At 39.9% G+C, this 27,546-nt stretch overlaps 1 protein-coding gene across 12 annotated transcripts in view; it reads right to left on the minus strand.

Annotated features, from left to right (window-relative positions):
- Positions 1-3,701: 3,701 nt before the first annotated feature.
- Positions 3,702-27,546, minus strand: part of MAGI2 (membrane associated guanylate kinase, WW and PDZ domain containing 2) — a 701,395-nt gene continuing 677,550 nt past the window's right edge. For 8 of the 12 annotated variants that reach the window (XM_058021985.1, XM_058021981.1, XM_058021983.1 and 5 more), the window contains 2 exons: positions 27,355-27,493; positions 3,702-6,704 (listed from right to left, as the gene is read on the minus strand). In XM_058021985.1, coding sequence (XP_057877968.1) covers positions 5,911-6,704; positions 27,355-27,493 — 933 coding nt within the window. In that variant the 3' untranslated portion in view covers positions 3,702-5,910. The other 4 variants (XM_058021989.1, XM_058021987.1, XM_058021988.1 and 1 more) reach the window with 3 other exon arrangements.

The following is a 27,546-nucleotide window of genomic DNA, read 5'->3' on the forward strand; positions in this document are numbered from 1 at the left end:
CATTTTAAAAAAGATTGCTCTAAGCTGACGTGCCAGCTATGAAGATGAGTTTGTGATCGCATCATTGCTGTTAAAAATATTGAGAAAAATATTCCAGAATGCTCAAGGCTGGACTGAGCATGTGTGCCTTGGCTCCAGGAGGGTGGTGGCTATGCAGAGCATACAATGCTTATTTGGGTGGTGGCCAGGGGCTGGTCTGGGTGTCCCTCTCCAAGGGAGAGGACAGTTCTGAGTGCTGAGCAGGGGATCTGTGAGAGGCTTGGGGCACTGCTGATTGTGGAAACCCAGGGCACTGGGAATATTTCTCTGTCTGCTCTGGGGTGCCCTGACCCCCCAGGGGAGCACTGACTTTGACCCTCATCCATGGAGAAAGTTTCCTGGACTTCAAGATAGACTGGAATCCACAAAAGTGTGAAATAGATTATAGAGTGTAGTGCAGGTGTATCACTTGGTGGGAAATGTACGTTTTGGGGTTTTTAGTATGCTGTGGAAGGAAGCAAGATGGAGGGCACAGGGTATCATTCTGTGTTTCTTCTTCCTTCTTCTTCTTGGGTTTGGGTGGCATTTTGTAATTAGGCAGAAAAGTCCCCATTGCAGCTCTTTGGGATCAGTTATTGGGTTAAAAGGGAAAATAATCTGGGTGTCAATTCTTAATTGGATAGTTTAGTCTTAAAAGACCTTGTACCAAGAGATTGTTGGCCATTTTGTGCCTTCTAATGAAAAGCTGCTGAACTCACAGTGGTGAGACTGTTTTACTGATAAGAAATAATAAACACATGAGTCTGAACATGAATTACTGTCTCAGGTGTCTTCAATGCAGACCCAGAGAAACCCACAACTGGTATCCCTACAGTGATGTGTGCATCCTGGCCCAAACAGAGCTGTTTCTGTCCAGATAATGCACTGGATTTCCCTTCGGCAGTGATGGCTAAAGTCACTGACTGTTTGGATGACAGCTGTGAAGGTGAAAGTGTTTGGTTCTGAGTGTCCCCTTCTCTGGGCCCTCCACTGACACATGGAGACAGAGCCCTGGGTGTCCTGGAGTCTGTGCCGGGTGGCAGTCCTGCAGGACACAGCCATGGCAATTCTCTCCCAGCCCTCAGCAGTCAGGAGGGTGGGCAGCCTGCCATGCTTTGTGGCCTTTTTAGCAGCAATTAGAGAAAATATCCCAGCTTCTAGGGGGCAGAAGAGGGAAAGGCTCTTTTGGAGGCTTATGTGAAATCAGACATCCCTGGGCAAGTCCAAAGCCTTCTCCAGCTTTGAGCTCCATGGCAGTGTATTGAGAAACCTTTCCACTTCACAGCAAGGCTTCCTTCCAAGCAAGGAGAAACCTGGAGGGTGACATTCTCATTTGCTGAGGTGTGCTCTTCCACTTTTGCCTCTGCAGTTCTGGCCCCAGGTTTCCATGGCAGCAGCGATGTACAGAACGAGCACAGAGGATAAGGCAGAAATGTGCCTGCAGCTTTCCCTGTCCCTGACTTTGTAAAATGAATCTGGAGACTTCCAGTAGAGATCATGGTGTGTTGCATCCACAAACTCTGGCCTGAATGCTTGAATTATTATCAGTACAGACATTCAGCAAAGAAGATAAAGCATTGTTTGTACTTGCAAAAGTGGTTACTGGCTGCATGTAGACATAGCATGCCTAATAAATAACCACTGGTGGTTTCTGGAGGACAAGGGAGGTGATTTGGGCTTCAGTGCAAGGTTTTGGGTGTGTCTTTACACCTGTATGACAGCCAGGAGTGGGTTAATGACTTGGTGTCTAATTGGTCATGACATATCTTAGAAGGGGTATCTCATGTTGAGCTGCTGATGCACATCAGGTGGAGCTTGAGAGACGCCACATGGTGACAGAGAGCCAAAAGAACAAGGGGAAAAAAGGAACACAAGTTCTGAGGGACAGAAGAAGAAAATGGAGAGTGGACAATTTGATTTACTGAATGGTAGCAGCACTTATCCCAGAGGTAGAATTAGTAACCAGTGGGAAGCTGAGGAGGAAGAGAAGAGATTCAGAATGAATCTGGTGGTGATGAGAGCACATGGGATGTAGAGAGGGCTAAGCATGAGATGCTTGTGTTCAGCAGAGATGGCACAAATCAGATGGAATTGATGGGGATGAGAAGGTTTTGGCAATGGTGGCTGGCTGCACGTTTGGATGAAAAGCATCAGGGAAGAATTGGGTCCATGTTTGAACTTCTGCATCAATTCCTAGCAGCTATCCACCCTGGGGATAAATTGTTGGCAGATCACTGAGGCCACGGAATAAGTGGATATATATATATGGTCTACATATTGGATATTTGGGCTGCAAATGCCCGTCCTGTTTAGGGGAGCACTGTAGTGAAACCAGTGCAACCTATGCTCTGTTGTAACCACACGAAGAGTGCTGTCTGTCCAGCAGCTTTCTGGAGGAAAAGATGACCTCTTTGGTGAGATCTTGTGAGAATTATTGAATTTGCCATTGATTAAGCAAAGGGCTGCACTGACATCTGTCTGTGGTGTTTTTCTGGTCAAATCTCCTGCCCAAGTGTGCACTGGTGATCACAGGCTGGCAGGCTTCCTAACACTCTTACCCTGCAGTTGGAGCAGAGGATCTGCATCAAAGAAGGCATTTATTTCCTTGTCTTGTGGCATAGGTATGAAAAAGAGATATTAAAAGGTGTCATAATAGCAGGAGAGCAATGCAAATGCTGTACTACTGTGTTTAAAAGACCATTAGCAGTTATTAACAGAAGAAGTTAGACTGGATGGAACCGTATGTCTTCAGCACACTTCCCTGTGATACCTCTGGGTCTGAACCAGGCAAACACCCATGTTTACAACCATGAAAATAGTGGCTATTTAAACTGCAGCAAATTATTTTTGGGTGTTAAATATGCTTCATATTTTCTATATGTTTATTTTAATGCAAAACTATGTTATTAGTTCAGCTGGTTGAAATTTTCTATGGGGAATATTAGTCTTGCAGAAGTTGACTCAGGCTGTATCAAGACAAATTATTATGTCTTGAAAAAATTATATTCTAAGGAAACAGGAAATACTTATTTTTAAAAATGTATTTGTGTGAAAAAACCTGCTTGTTTTCCAGCTAGACATCTTAGTGTGTCTAGAATCTATAAACTAATGATTTATTTTGCCTAACTGGAGGTAAGGAGTATTTAATGAGAGGTGGATTTGGTCCCAAAAGAAGCTGGCTGGTTACCAATATTTTTACACCATTATGATGTTTTTTGAGACTTTTTTCCTGTAAAATAAATTGAAAATGTAATTGTGACCCCTTCACACAGCTTGTCAACAAAACCTTTCTAGGGCTAGTTAGAACTGCCTGATATCTGAGGTAAATATGGTTTGTGCTCAGGTTAATTCTGTGTATGTGATACATTCGTAGAAGTTGTCTCTCACTGCTGGAGTCTGGTCACCCTGGTCCTTTGTCTCCTGGATTGGAAGCAGAATAAGGATTTAGGCTTCCCCATCAAGAAAGAGATTTTTCTGTGTCTGTGTTGCCTCATAAGCCTTGATTGCCATTATAAAATTTGTTTGGTCACTGACATGTTTATTCATATATTGCAGTAAGAAATTAAAATGGTCTGTTCCCGTTTTTATAAGGCAGTAGCTAATTACCTGTACCCATATGCAAGAAAATGGTTGTTTATCAGGGTAACACTGAAACATGTTATTCAAAATTAACACAAACTATATGCAATTGAAAAAATGAAAGATTTTTGGATATATATTTTATTTGACAGTGGTTTAGAATATCATACAGTAAACAAGATTTCTGTAAAAGTTAATTTATCCATAGTGGTGCGTTTCATAAAAATAGTTGCTCACTTACAGCCTTTCTGTGACTATTAATACATGGAATTATATTTATAGAGATAGAGCTGTACAAGGTAAATTCACAGCTAACACTACACAGAAATATTATTTGGAATGGGGTTTAGATGATGTGCTGTCTTCACAGGTTATCGATTACAGCCGCATAAAGCAATTACTGCACAAGGAGTAGCTGTGAACTGTGCAAATTAGAGTTTATGCAAGCATAATCTCAACTGGTTTTCAGATTTCATTGTTTGCTTTCTTTATACATAAAAATAAGATACCGGGACGTGCATCTACACTACAGAAGCATTGTCCAAAATCAGATTCAATAAATTAATGGCAAATTATATTGGATTCTAGTTCAGGGGATAAAGATATTTTTTTTGTTCCCATTAAATAAGAGTTTTATAAACAGCTACACGGATTTGTGCTTTTTTTAAAAATTATAAATGGATTTTTCTTTCTTAAAAAAAAATTTGAAAGCTGCAAAATCCTTGACTTGAGGCTTTTCAAATCATTGGACAGGAAGAAACACGTCTATAAATTTTGCAGTCCAGTGCAATGTTTGAGACATACAGTAATGTGCTAATTTCTTGGAACAAAGCCAATCTCAATCTAGTTTTTCAGCAGAGCGTGTGAGGAACTAAGATTGCTAGTGAACAATAATTTTTAAATATGAACTTTTGACAGTACTTAGCTTTACAATTTTTTTTTTAATTACCAATGTATTATTGCCCAGGATTTTGTTTTAATTTTGACAGACGAATAAGCACACGCACACTTACACAGACACACACACATCTGTTTGAAACAAGATAATGACTGATTGACTGAACTCGGAGTTATTTCCTGTGAAGGCAGACTGGAATGTTTACCTGGCACTTAAGGCTTAAAATTCAAAACAGACAAGCAAGAAAGATAAAAACAAAAAGAAGAAAAAAATGGAGATAGGGAAAAAATGGTAAAATGGAAACCATTTTAAAAATGGAAAAATACTGAATTTACTGAATGAGGACACCGACAACTGTATTTCAGAAACCAGTCTAATTATTGTTGACGTGTGCCTGAAAGGCACCTGCTCTGCCAAACTGAGGGGATGAGAGGTGAGAGTGTCCTAAGTAAATGCGAATGGGTATGAAACATAGCACTGTTGATAAGTGATGCTGTCATCTTCTGCAGGAAGGAAAGGCCTTTCCTTAAGGAAACTGCAGCTTTTTCTCTGTAGCACTCTTCCTTTCATTGCAAGGGCCTTGCAGATGCCTGGGGTTTGAGCCTGACCAATTGGTTTGTGTGCTACCTCACAGGACTTGGGGAACCTGTAATAAATCACTTTTGAGAATAATTTGCAAATACAACTCCACCTTAACTCCTTTCCAATGTACAGAAACATGGTTTGTTCACAAAAATGGCAGTAGAAATGGTATCACAGAAACTTATCCACTGGATTCCCCATTCCTCCCGCAGCACCCGGTGAACTATTCTACAGGGTGCCACGTGGACTATCCCAAAGCGTTAACAGTGGAGACGTGTCATGGGTGTACAGTTCCGAACGATGCTTTAAAGAAACCCTTTAACCCCTGTCTAGATATGTCGAGAACAATTTATTTACAACATTTTAGCTCCATGAAAAGATCCTCTCTCAGTTTCAGCTTGCTCCGTGCAGTTTTATTTAAGGCGATGTTCCAGTTTGTGATTGCTCTAACTTGTTCCAGTTTCTTGATATAAAGTTTGAATGAAATCCAAGTCCTTCATGCAGTGGGAAAAAAATGCTAAAGCTACACTGCACTATCCTTCTCTGATGTACTGTCCTTCATATTGTTTTGGTTTCTTCCATAGCTGCCAAAGTCCCTAAAATGGAACTGGGACTTTAGGGTCGATTTTAAATCTCTGTGTTGACTATATGCTTTTTGAACTTATTAGATACTGTGCACATTGTCATGGAATTACACACTAATGTTTTCATTCCTCAATGCTTTGTGTATATGTGTGATAGTTAAAATAAATTAAAACAAACCAATGTGAGACAAAAACTAAGAAGAATGTTCTGCGTCAGTTTGAGACAGTTAGAGGGCAACAGTCCCTTGCTTATCTGCTCATGGCAGAAGTACCAGACTTCAGGACGCTTGGTAGCTTATCCGAGCCGGGGATTTTCCACGGCCCTGGAGAGACCGTTGCCTTTCGAACTGTGGTGTTGGTGCTGCGAGTGCTGATGGAGTGGAGATGTCCCTTCCTGGGGAACTCGCTGGGTTTCCCATCAGGGTCCCTCTGGCTGTGGTCCATATCGCTTCCAGGCGAGCTGCAGCGGTTGCTACCGTAGGTCTTGGTAGCTCCCGTATCGGTCTTGACATGGTCGGGTGCTGCAGCCGACTTCTCACTGGTGTTTGTGGATCTGTGGTCTCTTTTGCTAAGAGATCCTCCTCTCTTGCTTTCTGGCTTCCTCAGCCTCTCAAACTGTTCATCACTGCTTCCAGCACACATGTGCTCTCTTGCGCCAGCCTCGATCATAACGCCGTGTCCCACCGCTTTGCTTTCTGAGGTGGGCCTGCCACCATCAGTGGTCTTATTTTTGCCTCCTGAATATCCTTTCCAAGAAGCCTCTTCGTGCTTTGACCTGTCTACCTTTTTAGGACTTGCTGACCTTTCTCTTTGTTCTCCTAACCTTTTCTTTTTGTGACCGTTCACCGAAAGCTCCTTTGGTTTCCTTACATCGTGTTCCCTCTTGATATCCCATGTTGGCTCTGGGCTTATCTGGTGAGAAGGGTCAGAGGGTGGGGCTATGTGTGATGAAGATAATGGTGAGATTATGTCGTCGAGGGAAAGAGCTACTTCCGGCAGACCTGGGGAGGTGGCAGAGGGAGCACTCCAGGAGTTTGGTTCGTCTGTTGTAACAACAAAGAGAAGAGAGTTAAGGGCATATCCAGCAGCACAGAGTGTATTTATTCCACAGGCACATGTATTCTGAGCAACACTGACTCCCAAACCGTGTACCAGCCTTAAACCCCTCTGCTTCAGCTGAGGTGAAACTCCCACAATTGTGGAACCAATAGGGAGAAAACTAAAAATAATCTCTCCACAAAAAGAAAAAAAAAAGAAATTAAAAAAAGTACAGGAGACACACAAGAACCTCAAAGCTGGTGGTAACTGAAAATGCTGGAAACCCTGGTCTTTTTTTCATACAGATTCCACTTTCCTCTGCCAATGTTAAATTATTCTTAAAATAATAAAGGCACGTGCTCATGAAATCAAATAGCCTCTTTTGTAGCTTTATAATGGATTTCTTAGCTGGGCAATATCAGTGCTGTCTCTGAGGACAAATGAGAAGGACTTTCTGCCATCTATTAAACATGTCCCTACAAGCATATAATAATTGACAAGAATTTGTAGCTCAGATAAGGTCATCATTGAATTCTGTCTCATATTTTTTGTAAACAGATACAGTATTGCGGTGTTTATGGCCCCACAATTCTTACAGGGTACATTTACAGCTCTGCCTTTATATCACAGTGTCAGCTGCTGAGTCTCCTGGTTGTGCATTTTGAATTTCTCTTGGCCTCAACACAATATGGTTGGTTTGTGCAGACCCTGTTTGATTTAGCCAAATGAGTGTCTCCTTTCCTGAATCACGATGATTTTCCTAATCCAAACTAGGATATTCTGGGATGCCTTTCTCTTGTGTATACATCCTCATTTCTTTTGATTAACTTTCTGGCAGAAAACAAATCAGCCATGATTAATGACAGCATGGCTCCCATTCTTACCCGTCTACTTAGAGGTGAGAGAAATCACTGAACTTGGCTAATGTCATTCCCTATTTAGCACCATTTTAGCTAGGCTTTGAACAGTATGAGGAATAATCTGTCAGAGATGAAGGACTGTCTCAGGAATCCATGGAAACGAGGTAGAATTGTGGCAAGAGCTGCATATTTTATGGGGGAGAAAATGTAACCTTCTAGCTAAAAAACAAGCGTGGACTTAAGGTCAGGACTAGTATCTGTCAGTGGTATCAACTGCCCTTTAAAAGAGTAACATGCTTTTTTCTCAGTGCTATGGCTGCTTTCAAATTATCAGGGAGACGCACATCGTCTCGAAAAATGGAATAGATTCTACTGCCCAGCCTGGGATCTGCAGCTTGCTTGACTAAAACAGCACTTTTAAGTTAATAGCTGGATTGAGTGATTGCTGTCTTGCAGATAAAAATAGGAGACACAATAGTGAGGTGGGTGACGTAAAGGGAGGGAGCAGCACAGTTAGCTGAGGAGCTATTTATTTTCCCAGATGGTGTTTGTCATATGCTTTTGCATAATGAGCATATGTGTGGAGAGGATTAGCATTTGAGAGGGGTAGAAAGTACAAGTTCTGTGTAAGACAAATAAACATTGAGCTGGGAATCTAAATGGGATGAGGGTCTCAACTGAATTTAGAAAAAAAAGAAATCACACTTTCTTACCCTCCAGTTAAGGGTGACTAATGTACCATCTGCTCCCAGCTTGGCACTCAAGCAAGAAAAAATAAGAGGAAGACTTGTGCATGTAGAGTGATCAGCTCCTAGGAGTTTGCCTACAAAAAGCATTGACTTTGATGGGCTTGTTCTTTACTTCTGTTCTTCTGCACCACCAGCCTGGTACAGGCCCACAGCCTGTGCCTGATGGAGGAAGCACAGATCCCACTCTGGCTCTTCTCTAATCTGAAATCCAGGGGATCTCATTTTATCTAATACTTGAGCCAGGGACAATGCACAGAGTCCAAATCACTAAAACTATCCTGGGACTCAGCATGAAGCTGCCTACATGCACCAGCAAGGTACCTGAGCAAACTGAAGAAGCCACCCTGAGCTTTGGAAAATTAAGTCTATATTTTTCATGGCATTGTCACTCCTACCCAGGGTAGAGGTGGTGCCAAGGGTTGGATCAATGTATTTGTCTGAACTACAATCTTCTTTCCTAGTTATCCATGAGATGTTGTTTTCACAGCTTTTCAGTGTTAGGGAAGAGTAGTGGCCATTATCCAATCTCATGTTAGGCTGTGAGAGCCCTGGATTACAGAAATAGCTGATTCCTTTGGGTAGTATCAGCTACACACCAGTGAAAACACCAAATAGCCTGGAGCAGCAAGATGCTTTGGGGTAACAAGACTGCCTCTGTGGAAAAGGTACCACTGTGCTCAAATCAGCTGCTTCTCCTCCAGGAGGACAAGCCAGGGGCACACCATTCAAAATCAAGGTGTCAAACATGTCTTGTGGCTCCTCTGAGGCACAAAGGATAATATGGTACCAGTTATTTGTAGGATGCTCTGGAGAAGAGACCTGGAGGTTATTGCCTGGGGATTACAGAATTTCTTCTGTTTTCTATTTTAAAGGGGATGAAATAACAACCAAATGTTTTAGTGAGAAATCATAGTGGGTTGGTTAGAATGTACTTCAACAAAAGTGAATCGGTATATCTCTTACATATACTGATTTATAAGTATAGGTGTCTATAAACTGAGACATGCCTAGTGTCCAGTTATTATATGGGATATTATATGCATTACTGGATTTTATCTCTCCCCCAGAAAACCCTAGGTAAAAGACAACTTGGCCAACCAAATAAGAAAACTTGTAGCCACAGCTTTTTTGGTTTGGCTGTGGGACAATCCCAGGTGGGTCACTGGCTGCACTTTGTTTAAAATACTTGCTAGGAAGGCACCTATACATAGGTTGTATTTCCAGTGGTTATGGAACAATGCTGCCATGGAATAAAATGATCATTTATATTCTTTGGCAATTTAGCATTTGCAAGTAAGAGGAAAATTATTTTCTTTAAGGTTTAAGTGCCATCAGTCTGAGATGGTGAAACCCAACCTAACCTGATTTTCTTTCAAATGAAATGACATATAGAAAGTCATCCTCAGCCTTGGTAGATGTTAATTTCAACAAGCCATTGTTGCAATATGTCACTCACTAGTGAGGAGAATACTAATGCCAAGGTATTGTAGCCAACTTCCCTCTAATGTTTGAACATTGTGGAAAAGTGTAAAAATTACTAGAGTAGAGCAAAGTGCAGGAATGTAAGTAATTTGTTGCTCAGAAAAAGAAACCTTTTAAAGAGCTGTGTTCAAGCCATAAGGGTTCATTTGAAATTGTTCAACCAGCACTAAAATGATTGCTTCTCCATAGCAAATATAAACAGGAGAAAAATGTTAAATTTTATCCTGCAGAGCAGTTAAACGAGTAATTTATTTTCATGATTATACTCAGTTTCTAGCTACATTTTTGAGAGAGTTATTAATATTTCTAAATACTTTTTATTCTGTTGGTCTAAGGCTTTTAATAAAACCTTTGAGTTAATTTGGAACATAACCTATTTTTACTATCTGTTATTCCAACACATCTCAAAGCATTTTGTACACATACTACACCAGAGACAGAGCGCTGATTTTACTTTGTTCTTCCTTCACCTCTGTGAGGAACTGAAAACAATATTTGTTTAACAGAGCATGAACTACTAATGCCCAAACAACTTGCAAGCAGATGTGTAGAATACTGCATTCAGTTGCAGCTGCTGGAGAGATAGTTTTGAACTTGTTTCTGACTTTGTCACCATTGATAACATTCTTACTGCGAGAGAAATTGGTTTTCAAAAGTATACCTCTCACTGAAGGCTAATAGATGCCTGCCTTCTTTCTTTGAAGGGAGAAAATCTCCCTTGACCTACTAATTTAGACAAGACAAATGAGCTGGGAGCAGCACTATAATCTGTCACTGTGATGGCATTTCATTTGCTGTAATTTAGGAGGTGTTTGCTGGGTGGCTTTTAGTTTCTGCAAGCTACTGCAGCACAAGTTGGTGGCACTTCTCCATGGGATGTGTAAGAATGACTCGCCTACGAGCAGCTCCACATAACTCCCAGGCAAAGGAGTAAATTGCTAACTGAGTAAGAGCCACCACAGACACAAGATTGAGTGTGTGGGAGGACAAGTGGGAGATGAGCACAGCCATTCTGGGGCAAGAGTGACACAGGGAAAACATCAGGAACACAAGTTTTCTGTCTAAAGGTTGTTTTTTTTTTTTTTTATTGGAGGTAGAGCTGCCACATACATGAATTGTTTGTTTTGCTCTGTCAGCTCTCACACATTCACTGGAGTGGAAATGAGGGTACTGCTCTCATGAGTCTATTGCTCCTGTCTGAACTGTTCTGCCTGGATCCAGTGCTTGCTGATGGCTGAGCCATGAGAAAAAGAACCCTGGCTTTGGTCCTAACAGGGAGGAGAGCTCTGCCCATGGACCTCTGATTTGTGACTAGGTTCTCCCTCAGCATACAAATATTTTAGATAATAGTTTAGTAATTTATCAAGGATGCGTGGTTTTTAATCAGATATAAGTATCCATACAGTACTAATATAATTTATTGAATATTTAGTAGTAAGAGTAGAAATTACATCACATTTTATTACTTAAGTAATAAAATCTCAAAGCCTTTTTAATTTTTGAATTATATGAATAATGTACAATATATTAAAGCTTTGAACACTTTCATTAGTCTGGATGAAGTGTTCTCTGAACTGTCTAAGCAGCTGTTCTCATAGCTTCCCAGAAATATTTTCCTAGGGAATCAAAAAGGGCATGATTGAATAAAAAATATGGTGCTTTATTTTTTCCCCCATTTTTTTTTTTTTGTCTGCAATTATGTATTGCCAGGAGGTGGCAAGCAGTTCCTACAGATGCTGCTAATAACAAAAATGGGACAAATTGTCCCCTGGTGAGTATCCAGTAATGTTGGCAGTGCTGCACCAGGAGGGCATTTGGGTCTTTCTCATTATAGCTTGACATGTCTTTGATGTTCCTGATTGCATTGGTCTCCTGAAGCTTTTCTTTAACACTCTCTGAGGAGGGATATTTCAGAATATATAAAGAATCTTTAATCTTTTATCCTGACACTTCCACAACCCAAACACACAGCACCCTTTGTCTCCTGAAATAAATGATTCTCTGAAGATTTCATGGTTAGAAAAGCCCTTGGTACTTTTTGTTCAGCTGTGAGCCTTATGGAAATGTGGCACAATATGCCACCCTCTCCCCCAGCCTCTCTCAGACAGTGAGTGGCAATGGGCTCTGCCCCCACCTTGCAGCTTGCCTGTACTTCTAGCCATAAATTGTAATTCCTGTTAATTATTCAATATGCTATGCAAATGTTTTCTCACAAATTGCACTTTTCTTGGCTTAAAATTACACTTCCCTTGTCTCCCCTTCCCCTGAACTTATCCACATCCAGATCCCTGAACACCAGCAGCCCTGGAAGCAAACACCAATGGGTTGAGGTGTCCTCTGCTGGGATATGGCACTTGCTGTGGCCAGTCACTGTGGGCACATCCAGGCGGGAATGCCCTTTCATCTTCAGCACTGCTCTTATGCTTTACAAAGCTATGATGGCAGTGTGCTACGGGTGCAAAATGTTAATTCTATGTATAGGAATTAGATACATGCCATATATATTTATAAAAATTAACCCAGATTATACTTGGTTATTTTAGCATATGAACTACTTCTCCTTTCTCACACTTGCAGTTGAGGGATCAGCTTAGTATTTTGAAACCTTGTTTCTCATACAATGAAAACCTAATCTAATTTTCTATCTTAATGTAGTCATATTTGTTATAGCACTTGCCTGTTTGTACTCGGCAATGTCATGGTGACTCTGAATGTTTAGAGCACCTTATAAAAATAACTTTAAATGTTGCTTTGCTCAAGAATGGAATCTTTCTACTTTTTAGTAATTAGTTCTTTTGGCTTCACACTTTTGTTTTCCAAAGTCTGAGGATGGTCTCTCAGGGCAATCAGAGTTATTTTACAAGTCATAAAAGATTAGAGGAAACCAAACATGCATCTAAATCCTGACATCTTTCACTTCTAAATTTTGTGCTTGGCATTTTCAAAAGAGCAGAATGATTCATTAAGAAAGACTGATATTTGTGGTATGAAACAATGCCAGACCTAGTTCTTCTGTCCCCAAATTCATTGTGCATTTTTGTTTTTGTCATTGATGTAATACTGGAAAAGGTGGCCAATATTCCTATTACATGGAGCTATTGGTGACATGGCTTCTGCATGGCTTCACAAGAACTGAAGAGATATGAATGTAAGTGTAGTGTAAGTGATGAACACCTCAATCTCCTCTATAAACCTGAAATGTTTAATTTTACATCCAGAAAATTCAGCCACTGACCAATTCCAATGGTGGGAAGCACAGCTCTACATCCTGCTTGGCTCAGCTCCTAGTGCCATTGATGCCCTACTTCTTTTCATGTTCCTGGCCATTACTGATGAGCAAATATTTAGTTCCTTTGGGTTCAGTATATCCATCTTCCATTGTATACTTTATCTAGATATTAAATGGAAGATGCCCTAAATATTTTTTGCAGCAGACTCAATGCTCATGAAGTTTGTGCAAGGGCCATTTAATGAGACTGTGAATGATTTAATCTCAGGTAAAATTCACTTTCATCACCTTTTCTGTACTCTGCTTAGAGGTGTGTTAGAGAAGTGCTTTCATGTTCCAAGATCTAATTTTAGAATTATTGCAACACTTGAGAAAGAGCAGATTGTTAGTTATGCTTGGAAGACCAAATCTACAGGAGCTCAGGAGATGATCTTACTTGGTGTTGGAGCTAAGGGAACAGACAGAAAGGGAAAATTTAAACTTCAGTAAGAGAGGGGAAAACTATATTGCAAGAAAAAAAGTTTAAAAATTCTTTAGAAAATGATGCATGTTTTCTTGAAACAAGAAAGCCACACACATTGATTTGTGTGGACTTTAATCTGTAGCAAGCACTATGTATGAAATCACTTTTCAATTTCTTATGTAATTTAGTCTTTAAATATGATTAACCAAGAAACATGGGAAACAACTGATCTGACTTGGAGGGTTCCTATTATTATTCTGCACTGGTTTTGATTCTACATTATTACACCCAGGGCATCATCAGTAAATCCCTTTCCTTGAGTCGGTTCTTTAATTATGGCACTGTTTCACCAGCATTTCACTGTTCTTACCACTTGAGATAATAATTTAATTGCCTCACAGAGTCAGAGAGAGAGGTGTCTCAAAAGATCTCTGGAAATAATGTCTGCTCTTCTGTTGAACACGTACACAACCAAAGGAGGGGAGTTCCTTATGGAAACCCTTTTGGGGGCTGTGGATCAAAGCTGAGTGGGTGAACACAGAGATCCACACCCATCACCCCACACCAGGTTCTTTTTAGAAAACACAGGCCACTGCAAGAAAGTGGCCTGAGATCTTTCAGGCTGGCACAGGAGATAACTAATGAATTCAGAAACAATCAGATTTTCTGCCATGGAGAGCAGGTGGCCTGGATTGTCTTGAGGTGCTGCTTTAGCCCTTTCCTGGTTACCCTGCCATTGTTCACCCCTTAAATATAAATCACATCCATGAACAATTCATTGTGACTTTGTAGTAGTGCCGAAGCTCTGCATCATTTGGCTCTGTCCAACATCACTCACAACAGGGTTGAGACTTTGACACTGCCTTTACAATAGCAAGGATAAAAAAGGATCATTTTTCTGTGCAGAAAAAAAGCTATCCAAAGCACAGGATGGGAGAGGGGAAAAAATAAGGAGCCACACCTATGAGCAGGTTGTATTTCAGAAGCAGGTAAATTAATGTGGTAAATCGGTTTACTAATTTACTGTAATGGTCTTCTGGCTGTGACTCTTAAGGCCAGATGTTATGGGTACACAGTTTACCTCTCATTCCAAGACCCAATTTAGTTTATTCTATAGACATGATTCTAATAAACAGTCCTATCAACTAAATATTTAAATCATCGTGATCACCAATTAGAGTTAACTTAGTGTGAGACTGAAATGTTAATGGCTAATGACAAACAATTGTCCATTTCCAAAAGCAGCTGGTGCTTTGCTGAGGATGTGCAAGGTCACAGCCCAGGAGCCAAGCAGGTGTGCATGAACTTTTGTTTAGGGACAAGCTGGGTTTTGAGCCAGATAGGAGAAGAGGCTGATAAGAAGCAGATCCTGTTAGGTGAGATAATACTTTTTATCATGCCAATGTCCTCCCTTACACAACTGGCTCAGCTGCAAAACCCCTCTGTGGAAGGTATCAGGACATTCACCTTATTCAGCCCTTCTGATGGGGCATAACTGGCTCAGCTACAATGACATGAGAGGTGGCTGTCATGTCTTAAACCAACCTTCCTTCCTTCCTTCCTTCCTTCCTTCCTTCCTTCCTTCCTTCCTTCCTTCCTTCCTTCCTTCCTTCCTTCCTTCCTTCCTTCCTTCCTTCCTTCCTTCCTTCCTTCCTTCCTTCCTTCCTTCCTTCCTTCCTTCCTTCCTTCCTTCCTTCCTTCCTTCCTTCCTTCCTTCCTTCCTTCCTTCCTTCCTTCCTTCCTTCCTTCCTTCCTTCCTTCCTTCCTTCCTTCCTTCCTTCCTTCCTTCCTTCCTTCCTTCCTTCCTTCCTTCCTTCCTTCCTTCCTTCCCTGTTATATTGCTATATGTAATAATAACCAAAATGGCTACATACCTGCTTTCCATTTCAACCAAATTGTTCTAAAATAAACCATATATATATATTTATAAACACCAAACATTCAGCGTTCCTTCACTCTAATCCCCCAAGGGATCTATTAACAAGAACTGCAGTTACCCTTGCCTCCAGGGACAGGTTGTAACCTTTGGCAAATTAGATTTTTCCTTGAATCAGCTTAATCCATCTGCATAAATGTTGCAGGATTACTAATACTGGAAGAGCCCAAGTGAAGAGCAGCAGCCTGCATGGGGCTTTCACCCTCCACAGGAAGCTCCTCTCTGTGGTGTCAATATTAAATGTGTGGACAGCTTAAGTGCCAGTCTGAGTGATGCTGCTCTGACCACACATTATTATTCAATAGTTCTCCAGGTGGTTTGGTGCCCTTTTTGAAGTGCTGAGCATCTCACATATTTACCAGATCAGAGCTACTCAGGCAATATTTAACCTGTCAATAAAGAAGGTTTTATTTTTCCCTGTGTGGTCAGGCAGCAGAGTAGAACTGGAGAAACCTCAGCAGTTCTCTCCCAGAGCTATGCTGGAGCTGGAAAAACTACACTGGAAGGAAGTTACTGTGTAATTAAAAAAGATAATGACTTTCAAATTAGTTTTTATTAATAGAATTAAGCCACATTAAGTCATAAAAGGTGTTCATAAATATGTTAATAAAATGTGTGGTATTAATGAAAAACATTCTGCAGAGACTGAATAATTTAAGAGTTGGATATTACACACTTAATTAAAGATAAATATTAAAATTATGAATTATCACAGCTAAAATGGGTGTTAACAGTAGGCATCACATTCAGTCAGGTCAACAAATAGCTGTTATTATTAAAAGCATGTAGATAAAAAATAAAATTTACTTAATAAGTGAGGAGCACTTTGACTGTGTATGAAATGCTCCTAGAAAGTTGTTTCTGGCAGGCACTGAGGTTCTCATTCAGTGAGAGCAGGATCTAAAACAAATCACTTGGTTTGAACTCAGTCCCAAAGCTCATGAATAAGTGGTCCTGCTCTGCTTAGGGGAGAAGCTGCAGAAGCAGTTCAGTGTCTCTTCAGCAAACTCCTCAGCCTGGGCGTTTTTAGGCAATGAGGGTGCAGAGCTGACTCTGGGACCACATCTGCTGTCAGGGCTGTTGTGGTATCTGATATCTTTGGAATGCTGAGACAAATTTATCTGAAAACTCTATGATGAGATGGAAGTGTATGAAGAAATGAATTTTACGCTGTAATATTCAGCTCCTAATAAGTAAACACAGGCTACATGTTGTTTGAAAATCCAGATGTTCAAAATTCTGGGTTGCACATCTGTGTTGCTCTTGCTCAACAAAATTCAGCATTCTCTGGTCATGTTTGTTAAGCATTGGTTGCAGAGTCACAGTTACCTCATATCGTCAAAGTAAAAAAAAAGAAAACAGATTTCATTTTCTGTGGGTTTTTCCCCCCAAGCTAGGAATAAGGAGCTCTAAGAAACCTGTCAGAAGCCATGACCTCTGCCCACCTTTCCCTGTAGTCAGACCACAAAACATCAGCCAGGAGTTGCACCATGGGATGGTGGAGTGAGGACAGAGGCAGGACCTGCCAGTCCCTCCATGGACAGAGCTTGCCTTTGCCTCCGTAATGCTTGAATAACAATTCTTTGTGTCACTCTCTGTGTGAGCACTTAGACTCATCATATTTCTGATGTCAGCGAGGAGAGACCATGAGGAGCCTTGTTAGCTTAATTTAGTCTTGAACATCACAGAGTCAGGCCAGTGGCAAGGCTCGGACACAGGAATATTCCTGTTGCCTCCACACTGCTCCCTTTGGGCCCCAGCTCGCTGTGGCAAAAACACCGTCACAGGTATGTGGGGAAGATAACTCTGAGGAGGAACAAGTGGCAGTGATGCAGTCTGGTTATTAATTGGGGGCCTGTGGCAAATGAAAGTGAGGTGAGCAGCAGGAGAGGGTTTTCTGGGATATTGCACTGCAACAGCAGCGGACTGGGCTTAGTCCTGTGGCAAACTGCAGAGACACAGGAAGTGTTACTGAATTCCTGTTTTACCTACTTGTCTGGATTACATGGGGAAAGCAAAAACTGATGTGGAGACCGAGGTATGGCTGTGTTCTCTCAGGTTCTCTATTTTGGGTACTGATTTCCAGTATTGTCAACTGGATGAAAATACAGGGAGCCATGAAAGTAAGTGTCACTGTGATATTTTCTGAAAAATACCTTTGCCAGGATTTCTTCTCCTGGGAAGTTGAGAACTTCAGAGAAAAAAATGTAAATAATAATTATCTGATTGCTTCTCCTGTGTTTGGCTGCTTTGGAATGTGGTCTGGACATTGTTTATCCAACAGATGCATGTTTGACTAGTTTCATGTGAATTGTTTTGACTTAATGACCAATCACCATCAGCTGTGTCACGACTCTGGAAGCAGCTATGAGTTTTTGTTCTTTGTAACCTTCTGTCTGTATCCTTATCTTTCTTTATTATAGTTATAGCATAATATAATATAATATAATATAATATAATATAATATAATATAATATAATATAATTAATATAATATAAATCAGCCTTCTGAGAACATGGACCCAGATTCTCATCTCTCGCCTCATCCTGGGGACCTCACAAACATCACAAATAAGTGTTAGGAAAAGATTTGTGGGTGGAACTTTGCCCTTTGAGAAGTCTGCTTGCCAGTTTATGTGAACCAAACCCGGGATAATGTTTGTTCATCTGTTTTATTCACTGGAGTTTAGCTGTAATTATCTACACTTTACACCATATTAGTAAATCTACTCCAGAATATTATATTAGACTAATAAAGCTTTAATTATAAGAAAACTTGCTCAACAACCTTATTAATAAATCTTTGCTCAGATATGGGGGGACACTGCCAATTTTGGTGTGGATTAGCAAGGTTCTGCTTTAGTAATAATCCTGAGTAGTCAACTAGGAATTTTAATCTTTAAAGTGCTTCTCAAGCATTAAATAATTAATCCCCATAACACTCCCATGAGATAGGTAAGTAAATATTGCTATCCCTGTTATACAGATGGGGGAAGCCTGGGTTAGCCTATTCACTTAGACTGGTCTGAATCCACTGGGAGAGTAATTGCCAAACCAATGTTTAGGATTCAGTATTTTTGCATTTAAAAAATGAGGTATTGCCTTCCTGGAAGCTCAAAGTCATTGCCAGAAAACTGAAAATGTTATCTCATGTGTCCCTCTTTCTTTCAAGACTGTGTTTTCTATTTCTATATCAAGGGATAAAGGTCTGCACAGCTTTTGAAACAGAAATTTTCTGTAAGACAGAAATAACTATATGCACCCACTTATACATACACATCCACTGTTATTTAATAGATGGATGTTCTACTTTTCTGCCAGCTGCTACATATTTATTAAATACTAAAGACATGTTTGTAAAGCAGGTTTTAATATTAATTTTTGCCCTTGAATAGTTTTATACCCATAGCAATAAAACATTCTAGAACCTTTGGGAGCCCATATTCAAATTGCCTGATGGTTTAGACCAATTTTATTAACCAGTATGTTGGTTCATTTAGTTAGTCTTTTTTTTTTTTTTTTTTTAAACACACCACAGGTTCCTGAAATTAAGTTGGTACTGCTAGAAATAAGAAGGTGGTATTGGAAATGCAGCAGGAATATGAATGAATGTTTGCAGTTCCACCAAGGTGGTCACAGGCAGAAAGGGCACTTTTCCAAAATGACTATTGATTTTTGCACTCCCATCAGATAAATGATATATGAGGCAGTTCAAGTTTCAAATAACACCCAACCTCAGCTCTGGAGATTTATAAAATGAGCATTAAAAATGAGATGAACTGGATTATCTGATCAGTACTCTGAACAGATAGGAGTGTCTGGCTTCAAAACATAGGCCAAGGTGCTTTAGCCGTTTATTAGACAAATGTAAAAGCTTCAGACATTCTAAAGGAACTAGAAAAATCAGTTTGTAGTAGACTGCAAACTGGTATCTTCTGAAGGATGTAACTATATTCTATATTCAAACAATCACCCCACAGTATAAGCTCCCAAGTTTTAATCTGTTTTTTGCAAATATAAATGCAGTGATCACTAGAAAGGGCCACCAAACCCGTGGTGCAAGGAAGCACAGGCAGGTGTCACTTGATCTGCAGGAACCTTTCAAACCACCTGCATCCCCCATGTGCTGTGTCTAAATTCCAGTCAGGCTGCTCATCATCTTCCAGAATTGATTATTTATACAAAAGGGAAAAAATCCTTCATGTGAGATGAGGTCTTATAACAGCCTGCTCCATTATGTTATGGTAGGGCCTCTCCTAAGGCACACTAGAATCGTCAATTTATCTGTTCTGCTTCAGGAATTTTAACTCCTTGCTCAGTGCTCTAATGAATGGTAGCACAGCCACATTTTTGGTTGGGATAAGCCCCATCAAAACAGGCTCTTTAGGAAAATTCTTCCCCTCCAAATTCTTTCACTAAAAATACCTGAAATGGAGACATTTTATAACAAACATATTTTCATTTGACATGACATTGCTTTTTTATCAAGCAAGTATTTCAGTTTTGGTGTTGACCAGAACTGAAGTTCTTTTGATTTTCTGGATACACTATACTGAGAAAAAATTCTGTTTCAACACTTCCTGCCAAATAAATGAGAACCGTTCACAGCTGGGTGACTGCAAAACTAACTTTAGCTATATTTATAGAGTATTTACGTTTCTACTTATTTCAGGAAAAATACTTATTTCCTGTGTATGTTTTTCTGTAGGAGGAAAAATAAAGATGATGCCCAGAAACTTGAGGGTATGAATATGTAGAATTTGTGTTTGAACTGCAGTTCATTGAGCTGAACACTGGGACTTGTGAAATGGCCTTAATGCCAGCCTGGATTTCTAACCTCTATCTAACCTCTCTGAGGTATGTTCAGTGAAGAATTAAACAGAGGTAAGGTGAGAATACAAGGAATGATGGAATTGACATTTCTATATGATGCAGGAACTTTGCAGCTAGGAGGTCTCTGGTGGTGACATACACACTTGAAATACATGGGAACATTTCCAAAAAGCCTCTAGATGTGTCCAGCTCTGCAGCAGCAAAGCATATGGATGTGTCTGTGTTCAAAAAAACCTTATTTATCAACACAGACTGGAAATAAACTCCAACTGGAATCACACTGGTTAGGTTACCTGGATCTGCATGCACAAGACTGATAACTTAAACCCAGTTTAGTTCTGCTAGGGGCAGAAATTCTGTGAGCATCACACTGGAGGAGCTGCTTGAAGCTCAAAGGCTGGAAGAACATCTCTGATATTGCTCCCTTTCTATTTCCAATCTGTCTGCTTCAATGTGTGAGACTGTTCTTGCAATTGCAGCAAATGTTCTGCACTGTGCAAAGTCAGCAGCAGGCAGAGCTGGATGCATCTGGACACTGCTGTTTGCTGTGATGACAGCAATCAATGGGAAAATAGAAAAAATAAGCTTTTCTTTTCCTTTGCTTTCCAGGTATCATATCTGGGCCCTGACTCTGTATTACAAATTGGATGCATCTGAACAATCTGTGCAGTTGGATCTGATTCTCTGAAGAAAATTGCTGGAAATTGAGAGCAAAGAGCTTTGTGTAAATTCAGCATAACCACAGGGTTTAATAAATGACTATTACCTTACAGCACTTTTCAAAATATGTTCAATTTTACATTTGTTATTTCTTTAAGGGGCTGCATACAAATGTTATTTGAGATCAGCACCTAATTTCCACCTTCATATTGTTAATAGTTTTGCAAGCCAAGTGCCATAAAATTGAGGAAAATTACAGGTTAAACTCAGAAGTTCAAGATTTTCTACCTGAAAAGTCATATTCAGTAGATAAATTTTTATCATGAGAAAAAATGGAAATATAGCAGACCTATGCACTAGCAGCAGTATAACGTGCAAAACATTATTTAGGATCTTAAAATACATTTGTAGAATGCATAGCTGCTGTGATGTCTTAGATAATCAGTCATGAAAGAAAAGTTGAATACTGTAGAAACTATTAAGTGAGCTAGCATGTAAGAAGCAGCTGGAAAATACTCTCTAAACAGTTGTGAGAAACAAAATGTATTAGAAAGATAATATACATGCAGAGTTTACAAACCGTGTCTTTAGGGTGGCCCAATAAGTAGAAATATGGGGACCCATGCTTGTCACTTTTCATGCACATGGAGAGACTGGAAGGAACCATTCCTAAAGGAAGGGGAGGAACAGCCTAGGACCAATCATTAGAATTAACAGAACCAGTGACATACAGACATTTTTACTATTGCTAGAGCAGAGAATTCTTAGTAAGTTTAGAACAACCGAGAGAAAAGCTTATATGTAACAGGAAAGAAGTATTTCTGTAAAGCTAAGACAAACAGGCATGCTGTAAGTCTAAATATTAGTGGATTATTGAAACTACTGTACATATATATTCAGGACATAGATTCACCTGGTCTATGGATATGGAGTACATCTTGAGGTGCTTCCTGAAGGAGTCATAACAAATCAAAAGCAAAGGGTTTAATGCATTTAAGAACTGTGCCAATTTACTTGTATGAAAAAATCCTTGTATTGGTATCAACTCTGACATTTTTGGGGTTTTTTTTTTTTTTTTTTTGCTGGGGTGGTGTTGAAGCAGGAGATGAGAGTTTCTTCAAAATTTCTTTTAAAATGACTTATTGCTAAATAATTTGTGGCTTTTATCTCTTAACCAGCAATTTGCATATACTGACACTTTAATCTTCCTCCCTTAAACAGCCCCAAAGTAAATATAAACTCTAGTTCTGTAAAACCATCTGTGTGTAACGAACCCATGGGGTGAGCTGTGTACACAATTTGGCACTGTGTGAAGAAACAGAGATTCCAAAAATACACAGTGCACCCCCAGGACATGTCTTCTAAGAAAGCCAAACGAAGAAGGGGAAGAGAGGGAAGGCACCATGATTGTGCAGATCCATAAAGCACCAACCATCACCACACAATGCAGATTCCTTGTTCTCCAAACCTCAGTGATTCCAGTTCCCACAGCTCTGTGTATCTGTTAGTGTCACATCACAGCGTGACCTAGAATGCTCAGGGCCAGATCCAGATGTCCAAGATAGGGCAATGGAAAAGTTTTCCAAAATCTCAGTGTAAATGGGCTGGAGTCTCTAAAATTTATAACCTCCTGCTGGAGCTCTTAAGCAACTTAAACAAAGTGAAACAATAGAAACCTTATATCAAACTTGATTTTGTAGTCCTAGAAGTAGGAATGGAAACAAATTATATTTTTTATTAATAGCTTAGATATTCCTTACAGGTGAAATTCAGTGTTTTTGCTCCCTCTGCACTACCAGACAGAAAACAACTGGGGCAGGGGCTTATTCCTTATTGGAGGGATGGAATCCACCTACAGGTGCTAACCTGCCTCAGCCTTCTCCACCTTTACATTTGATTGCAAGACTCATTGCTTTCAGGAACTTCTAGGAGCTTACATATTTTAATGCACTGTGAGTAATAAAATCTCCAGTCAGGAAAGGCCAGGAGCAGTAAGCCAGAAAAAACAAGCTGCCAGGACTGCTGAGACCGAGAGTAAAACACCACAGGCTTTCCTGGGGAGCTTCCTCTAAAGACATCTAGAGGAAGGACTATGTTCCCACAAAAACTGGAGTTTTCTGGGGCTGATCAATCATTAGATGTAACTTGCTTCTTGCAGAACTCACAGCTGGATGGAGGGACTGATACGTCAGCTTTACTTCCTCTTGAATGTTACCATTTTGGGATTCTGTGAACAGCTTTCCTTCATTTTGCCTTTGAGGATGGTGCTCTGTCCCAGTGTTTGGCTGTGCATCTTCTCCTGATGTTTCTACAGCTATGCCTAAGGCCTGAAATACTTAAACCATCCGAAATGAGGCTCCCACAGTGTGAACAGGCAGATTTTTAGAGCTGCTGCACCCCCAGCAGCTCCTGCTGAAGTCAGTGACCCCTTAGGTAGGTGCACACATGGGAAATGAGGCAGCCACTTCAAGAAATGTCTTGATCCATCACTTCATTCAGGTTGTTTTTAATGGTGGTGGGAGAGGTGCTCAGTTCTGCAGTGGGGACTCTGGGTTTGGTGTCCTGTGACATGAATGAATCCTCACACTCTCTGCAGCCAGACTTCCCAGGCATTAAGTGCTTTTTGGGATCAGGATTCCCAGCAGTACTTCTAGGCTTTCTTGCACATTAATATGATTTCTTGCTTGGGCTTGGTTCTCTGGAGCACTCAGCTGGCAGACTGTTTCCTATGAAACATGATGCTGATGCTCTTCGGGTTAGGATGAGCTGTGATAATTCATCTCCCATGGAAGCACAGTTCCTCTGGCTATCCTTATCCTCAACAAACATGTTCTGAGATGCTGGGTGATAAAACACCTGTTTTCAACACTTCTTTTGTTGCATCCTGCTGTGAAATCAGCTGTAGTTTTGGAGCATTAATCATATCTGAGCTCCTTGGCTTACATTCTGTGCCTGCTGCAAGGGGATTGCTGCCTCTGAAATGGGCTGGGATCCCTGGCATTTGTTTTCAAGCAAAATCAGCAGCTGGAATGGAGGTAAATGATGCATTCACAGCACACTTTATTTCTTACCCTAGGTTTGAAGAGTGCTTCAGCTCAACCAGAATTTTTCAAGATTGGAAATGGACAGATTTCCAGGCAGTATAAACTGACATAATTCATTCAGATTTACACTCTCTCAGCAGCTCATTCTTTGTTTCTTCACAAAGTGCTTTCTTCTTTTCAGTACACATCCTTTTCTTTCACAAATCACTTTCTTATTATTGATGAATTTTCCTTAACACTGCTTTTACAGATGTCAATCACAGAATCATTTAAACACTGACATTTCTTGCACATAAGTACATACCACCATATTTTGTACTAACAGAAACATTGCACTGGAGTTTAAAACACAAGGAAAATCAAGAAATTGAAGGCTGAAGACAATAATGTGGCAGTCTTGGCTGGCTGGTTTTGGTAGCTCTAAATAAGTTTTCTCCTTTTTAGTGCTGTGAATCAGTGTGTTGCTGCTGTTGGAAAGCACAGCATTACTAAAGCTGGCTTAGGAAGTCCTTGATCATTTTGCCTGTCAGGGACTTGAGAATTTCCAGGAGAGGACCTTGGTACACTTGTGCTATTGTTTTATTTATCCCTAGGCTTCTGCTGCACACCACCACTGCAGTCCCAATACCAGCTCTGTCCTCCAGCCTTGCATTTTTATACTCAACCAAGTCTTATTTCCTACAATGCTCTCCACAGCTGGACCCTGATGAGTATAAGAAATATTTCTGACATGTAATTGCTTAAAAAACCCTCAGTAAAAAGAGCTCCAATTAGTCTTGTTACATCTCAGCTGTGAAATTCTGGTTGAAGGAAGAGGAAGTTACTAAATATTGACTGTCTGCTGTCCTCAGGACTACTTTGTCCCCAAGCCTACAGTCACAATCTTCTCTGCATTCAGTTTTACATTTGCAAAAGATGTTTCTGGGGGTCTCTGACAGATGTTCTTTGCATCATGATGACTTAACCTTGAAATGTGGCCTGCTTGAGACCTGGGCTCTCATTTTAATTGGTTCTGCTTGTTAATTTCTGTTTTTAAATTCCTAGGCAGGCTGCTGTTGGAATTTAGGTTCACCTTCTGTTTGTTCTTAGACTATTTCTCACACCTTTGGGAAATGACCTAGGGAGGACTTTAATTATCTCAGTTAATTTCAACAGGCATCTTCTCATTTTGCTTCCATTCCCCTTCCAGACTGGATACAATTCACAGATTAAGAACTGCAGATGTTTTCCTTTGCTCTGATGCTTTCTGCAAGTTGTTTGTACACTATGAAGTAACTCCTGAACATTTTTACTCCTTTTTCAGTGCAGCAGGAAAAATGGCCTTTCAAGCTCAGCTACTTAGATCTCCTCCTTTCTAAAGCTGTAATCTGGAGAAGCAGTTTGAAAAAATGGGCTGACTAAAAAGCATTTTGTTGATGAATTTTCTTTGTAGCAAGGTTTATGTCTCAGTAATCTGCATTTTTAAACAACTAATGCTAATTATTCCAAATGCCTTCCCAAATGGCAAGCTTGGCTTTAAACAACACTGTGAACCTTGTTGCTTTCTCTTAGCACTAAAAGCTGTGTCTCAATTTCTAGTGGTTTATATGCATTTTCTACTCATCATCTTCTGTGGACATTTTGGAAGATTTGTTTTCCTAAATCAATGATACTTACACTGAAGGTTTTTTTTATTTGTGTTTTGGGGTTTTTTTTAAATAATATTTTAAAGTTTTTTAAAATATGTTTTTAACGGGAATAATGTACAATTTTATAAGGCTATATAAATAATGGAAATTTATTTTGGATTTAAGTGCCATTTGGAACTGGGACCTTAAGAAATTCAGATATGGAACGGGTCTGAACTGCAACTGATTCTTTGCTCATTGCAGCCTCCTGGGCTGCAAAAATAATCTTAACATTAGATGAAATTGTTTTCTGAGGAAGCAGAGGACTGCTGGTATAGGGTTCTGCTGTTTGAGAAGGATTACTGCCACTGCATCAGTCCTGGCCATTTGTTTGCTCTTTCATTAAAAATGATGCACCTCTCCCATTAAACAGTTTTGGAGGTGATCTGAATTTCTGTTTGAGGTATCTCTGAAAGGATTGCACACTAGTTAAAATTCAATGTCTTAGTGTGATTTTATCAGAGCCCCTGGAAGCCATTTTGGCTTTGTTTCTACTCACCAAAAGTATAAATCACTAACTTTATTACCAGATGGGTGGGCTATGGCCCATCTTTTCTGCCTTTATTCAGAAGCCCTTGAAAGTTGTAAATAATGCAGCACACAGTGTCCTGAGTATTGGTTTAGCCATAGAATTAGCTCTTGTTTAGAGAAGAAAATAGTGCAATTACCTTGTGTATTGACAGCTGGGAAAGAATTGACTTTCAGTGCAGCTGACTTTAACAGAGGTATTGAATTTATGTTGGCAACAAAGGCTCACCTGAACCTATAGTTAAGCCTAAGTATTTGAATTTTTATGTGACTGTAATTTCTGATTCTAATGGGAAGGCATTCTGGAACTTTAAAAGGAAAAGTAAAAATGTTTAATAGAGTTTTGGACCTCATAGCATAAAGAAACTTTTCATTAAAAAGTAGCGCTTTTCCTGAGAGATTTAAGGCCCAGAGGTGCACATCATACAACTTATGTAAATATATGAGATTGTTACACCATACTATACAGTAAGCCCTGATTTCAGTTTTTTTTAAAAAACTCTTCATCTTTGAAATTACTTTTGGATAATTTCTTTTTAATTTTTGTCATTTCAGTTATGAAATAAGGTTTCTATACTGTCTAAATGACTCATACTTTTTGAAATATTTAAAAAGTCCCAGAAATCTCTCTGAAACAAAATATAAGAAGAATGGATCCTGTTTTCCCACCACAATGAGCAAAATCTCGTGTTTTAAATTAATAACTGACTTCTAATTGATCATCCATGTATTTTGTCAGAGAGAATACAATGGGTGAAGTTGTCAAAGAAAGGAGTACATTCTTGACAATGCTTAGAGTTCCAGCCTGGGCCACTCAATTGCATGGCAACAAGATCATCTGCTGTGACTCAAAATGTGCAGAGAAGTACCAATAAGGAAGAAATTCCAATAAAGGAAGAAAAGGAGAGTTTATGGGCAAATCAGCAACTCCCAGCACGCTCAGAGATGTCCCCTAGGAGGTTTGTAGTGCTTCCTCCAATGCACATCTTGGAAGCCACTGCCTGTGTTGGGAGGGCAGCAGATGACATCGATGTACACACATGTGAGTAAATCCACCCCATCACAGGTAAGCACTTAAGGCAATACTTAATGTGCTCCAGGAGATTAAAATATATAAATATCTGCAATTGTTACTTAATTCAAAAGCATTTTAGTTAAATTGTATAGAGTCATGCACATATAAAAATATAAAGATGAAAACCCACCATATTCTGGGACCTGGCCTGTCCCACGTTTCAACAGCAGTCGCACTCTCCTGCCACCAGACTTGATTAGCTCTATTGCTCTGGCATGTGTCATGTCCCTTGTGCTTTCTCCATTGATTTCAATTATTTGATCTCCTACCTGTCAGGTAAGAAGAATATTGAGTCAGACAGAATTGCAGTAAAATGAGTGTT

Source organism: Melospiza georgiana, chromosome 4, assembly GCF_028018845.1.
Source record: "Melospiza georgiana isolate bMelGeo1 chromosome 4, bMelGeo1.pri, whole genome shotgun sequence".
In the NCBI taxonomy this organism is placed as follows: Eukaryota; Metazoa; Chordata; class Aves; order Passeriformes; family Passerellidae; genus Melospiza; species Melospiza georgiana.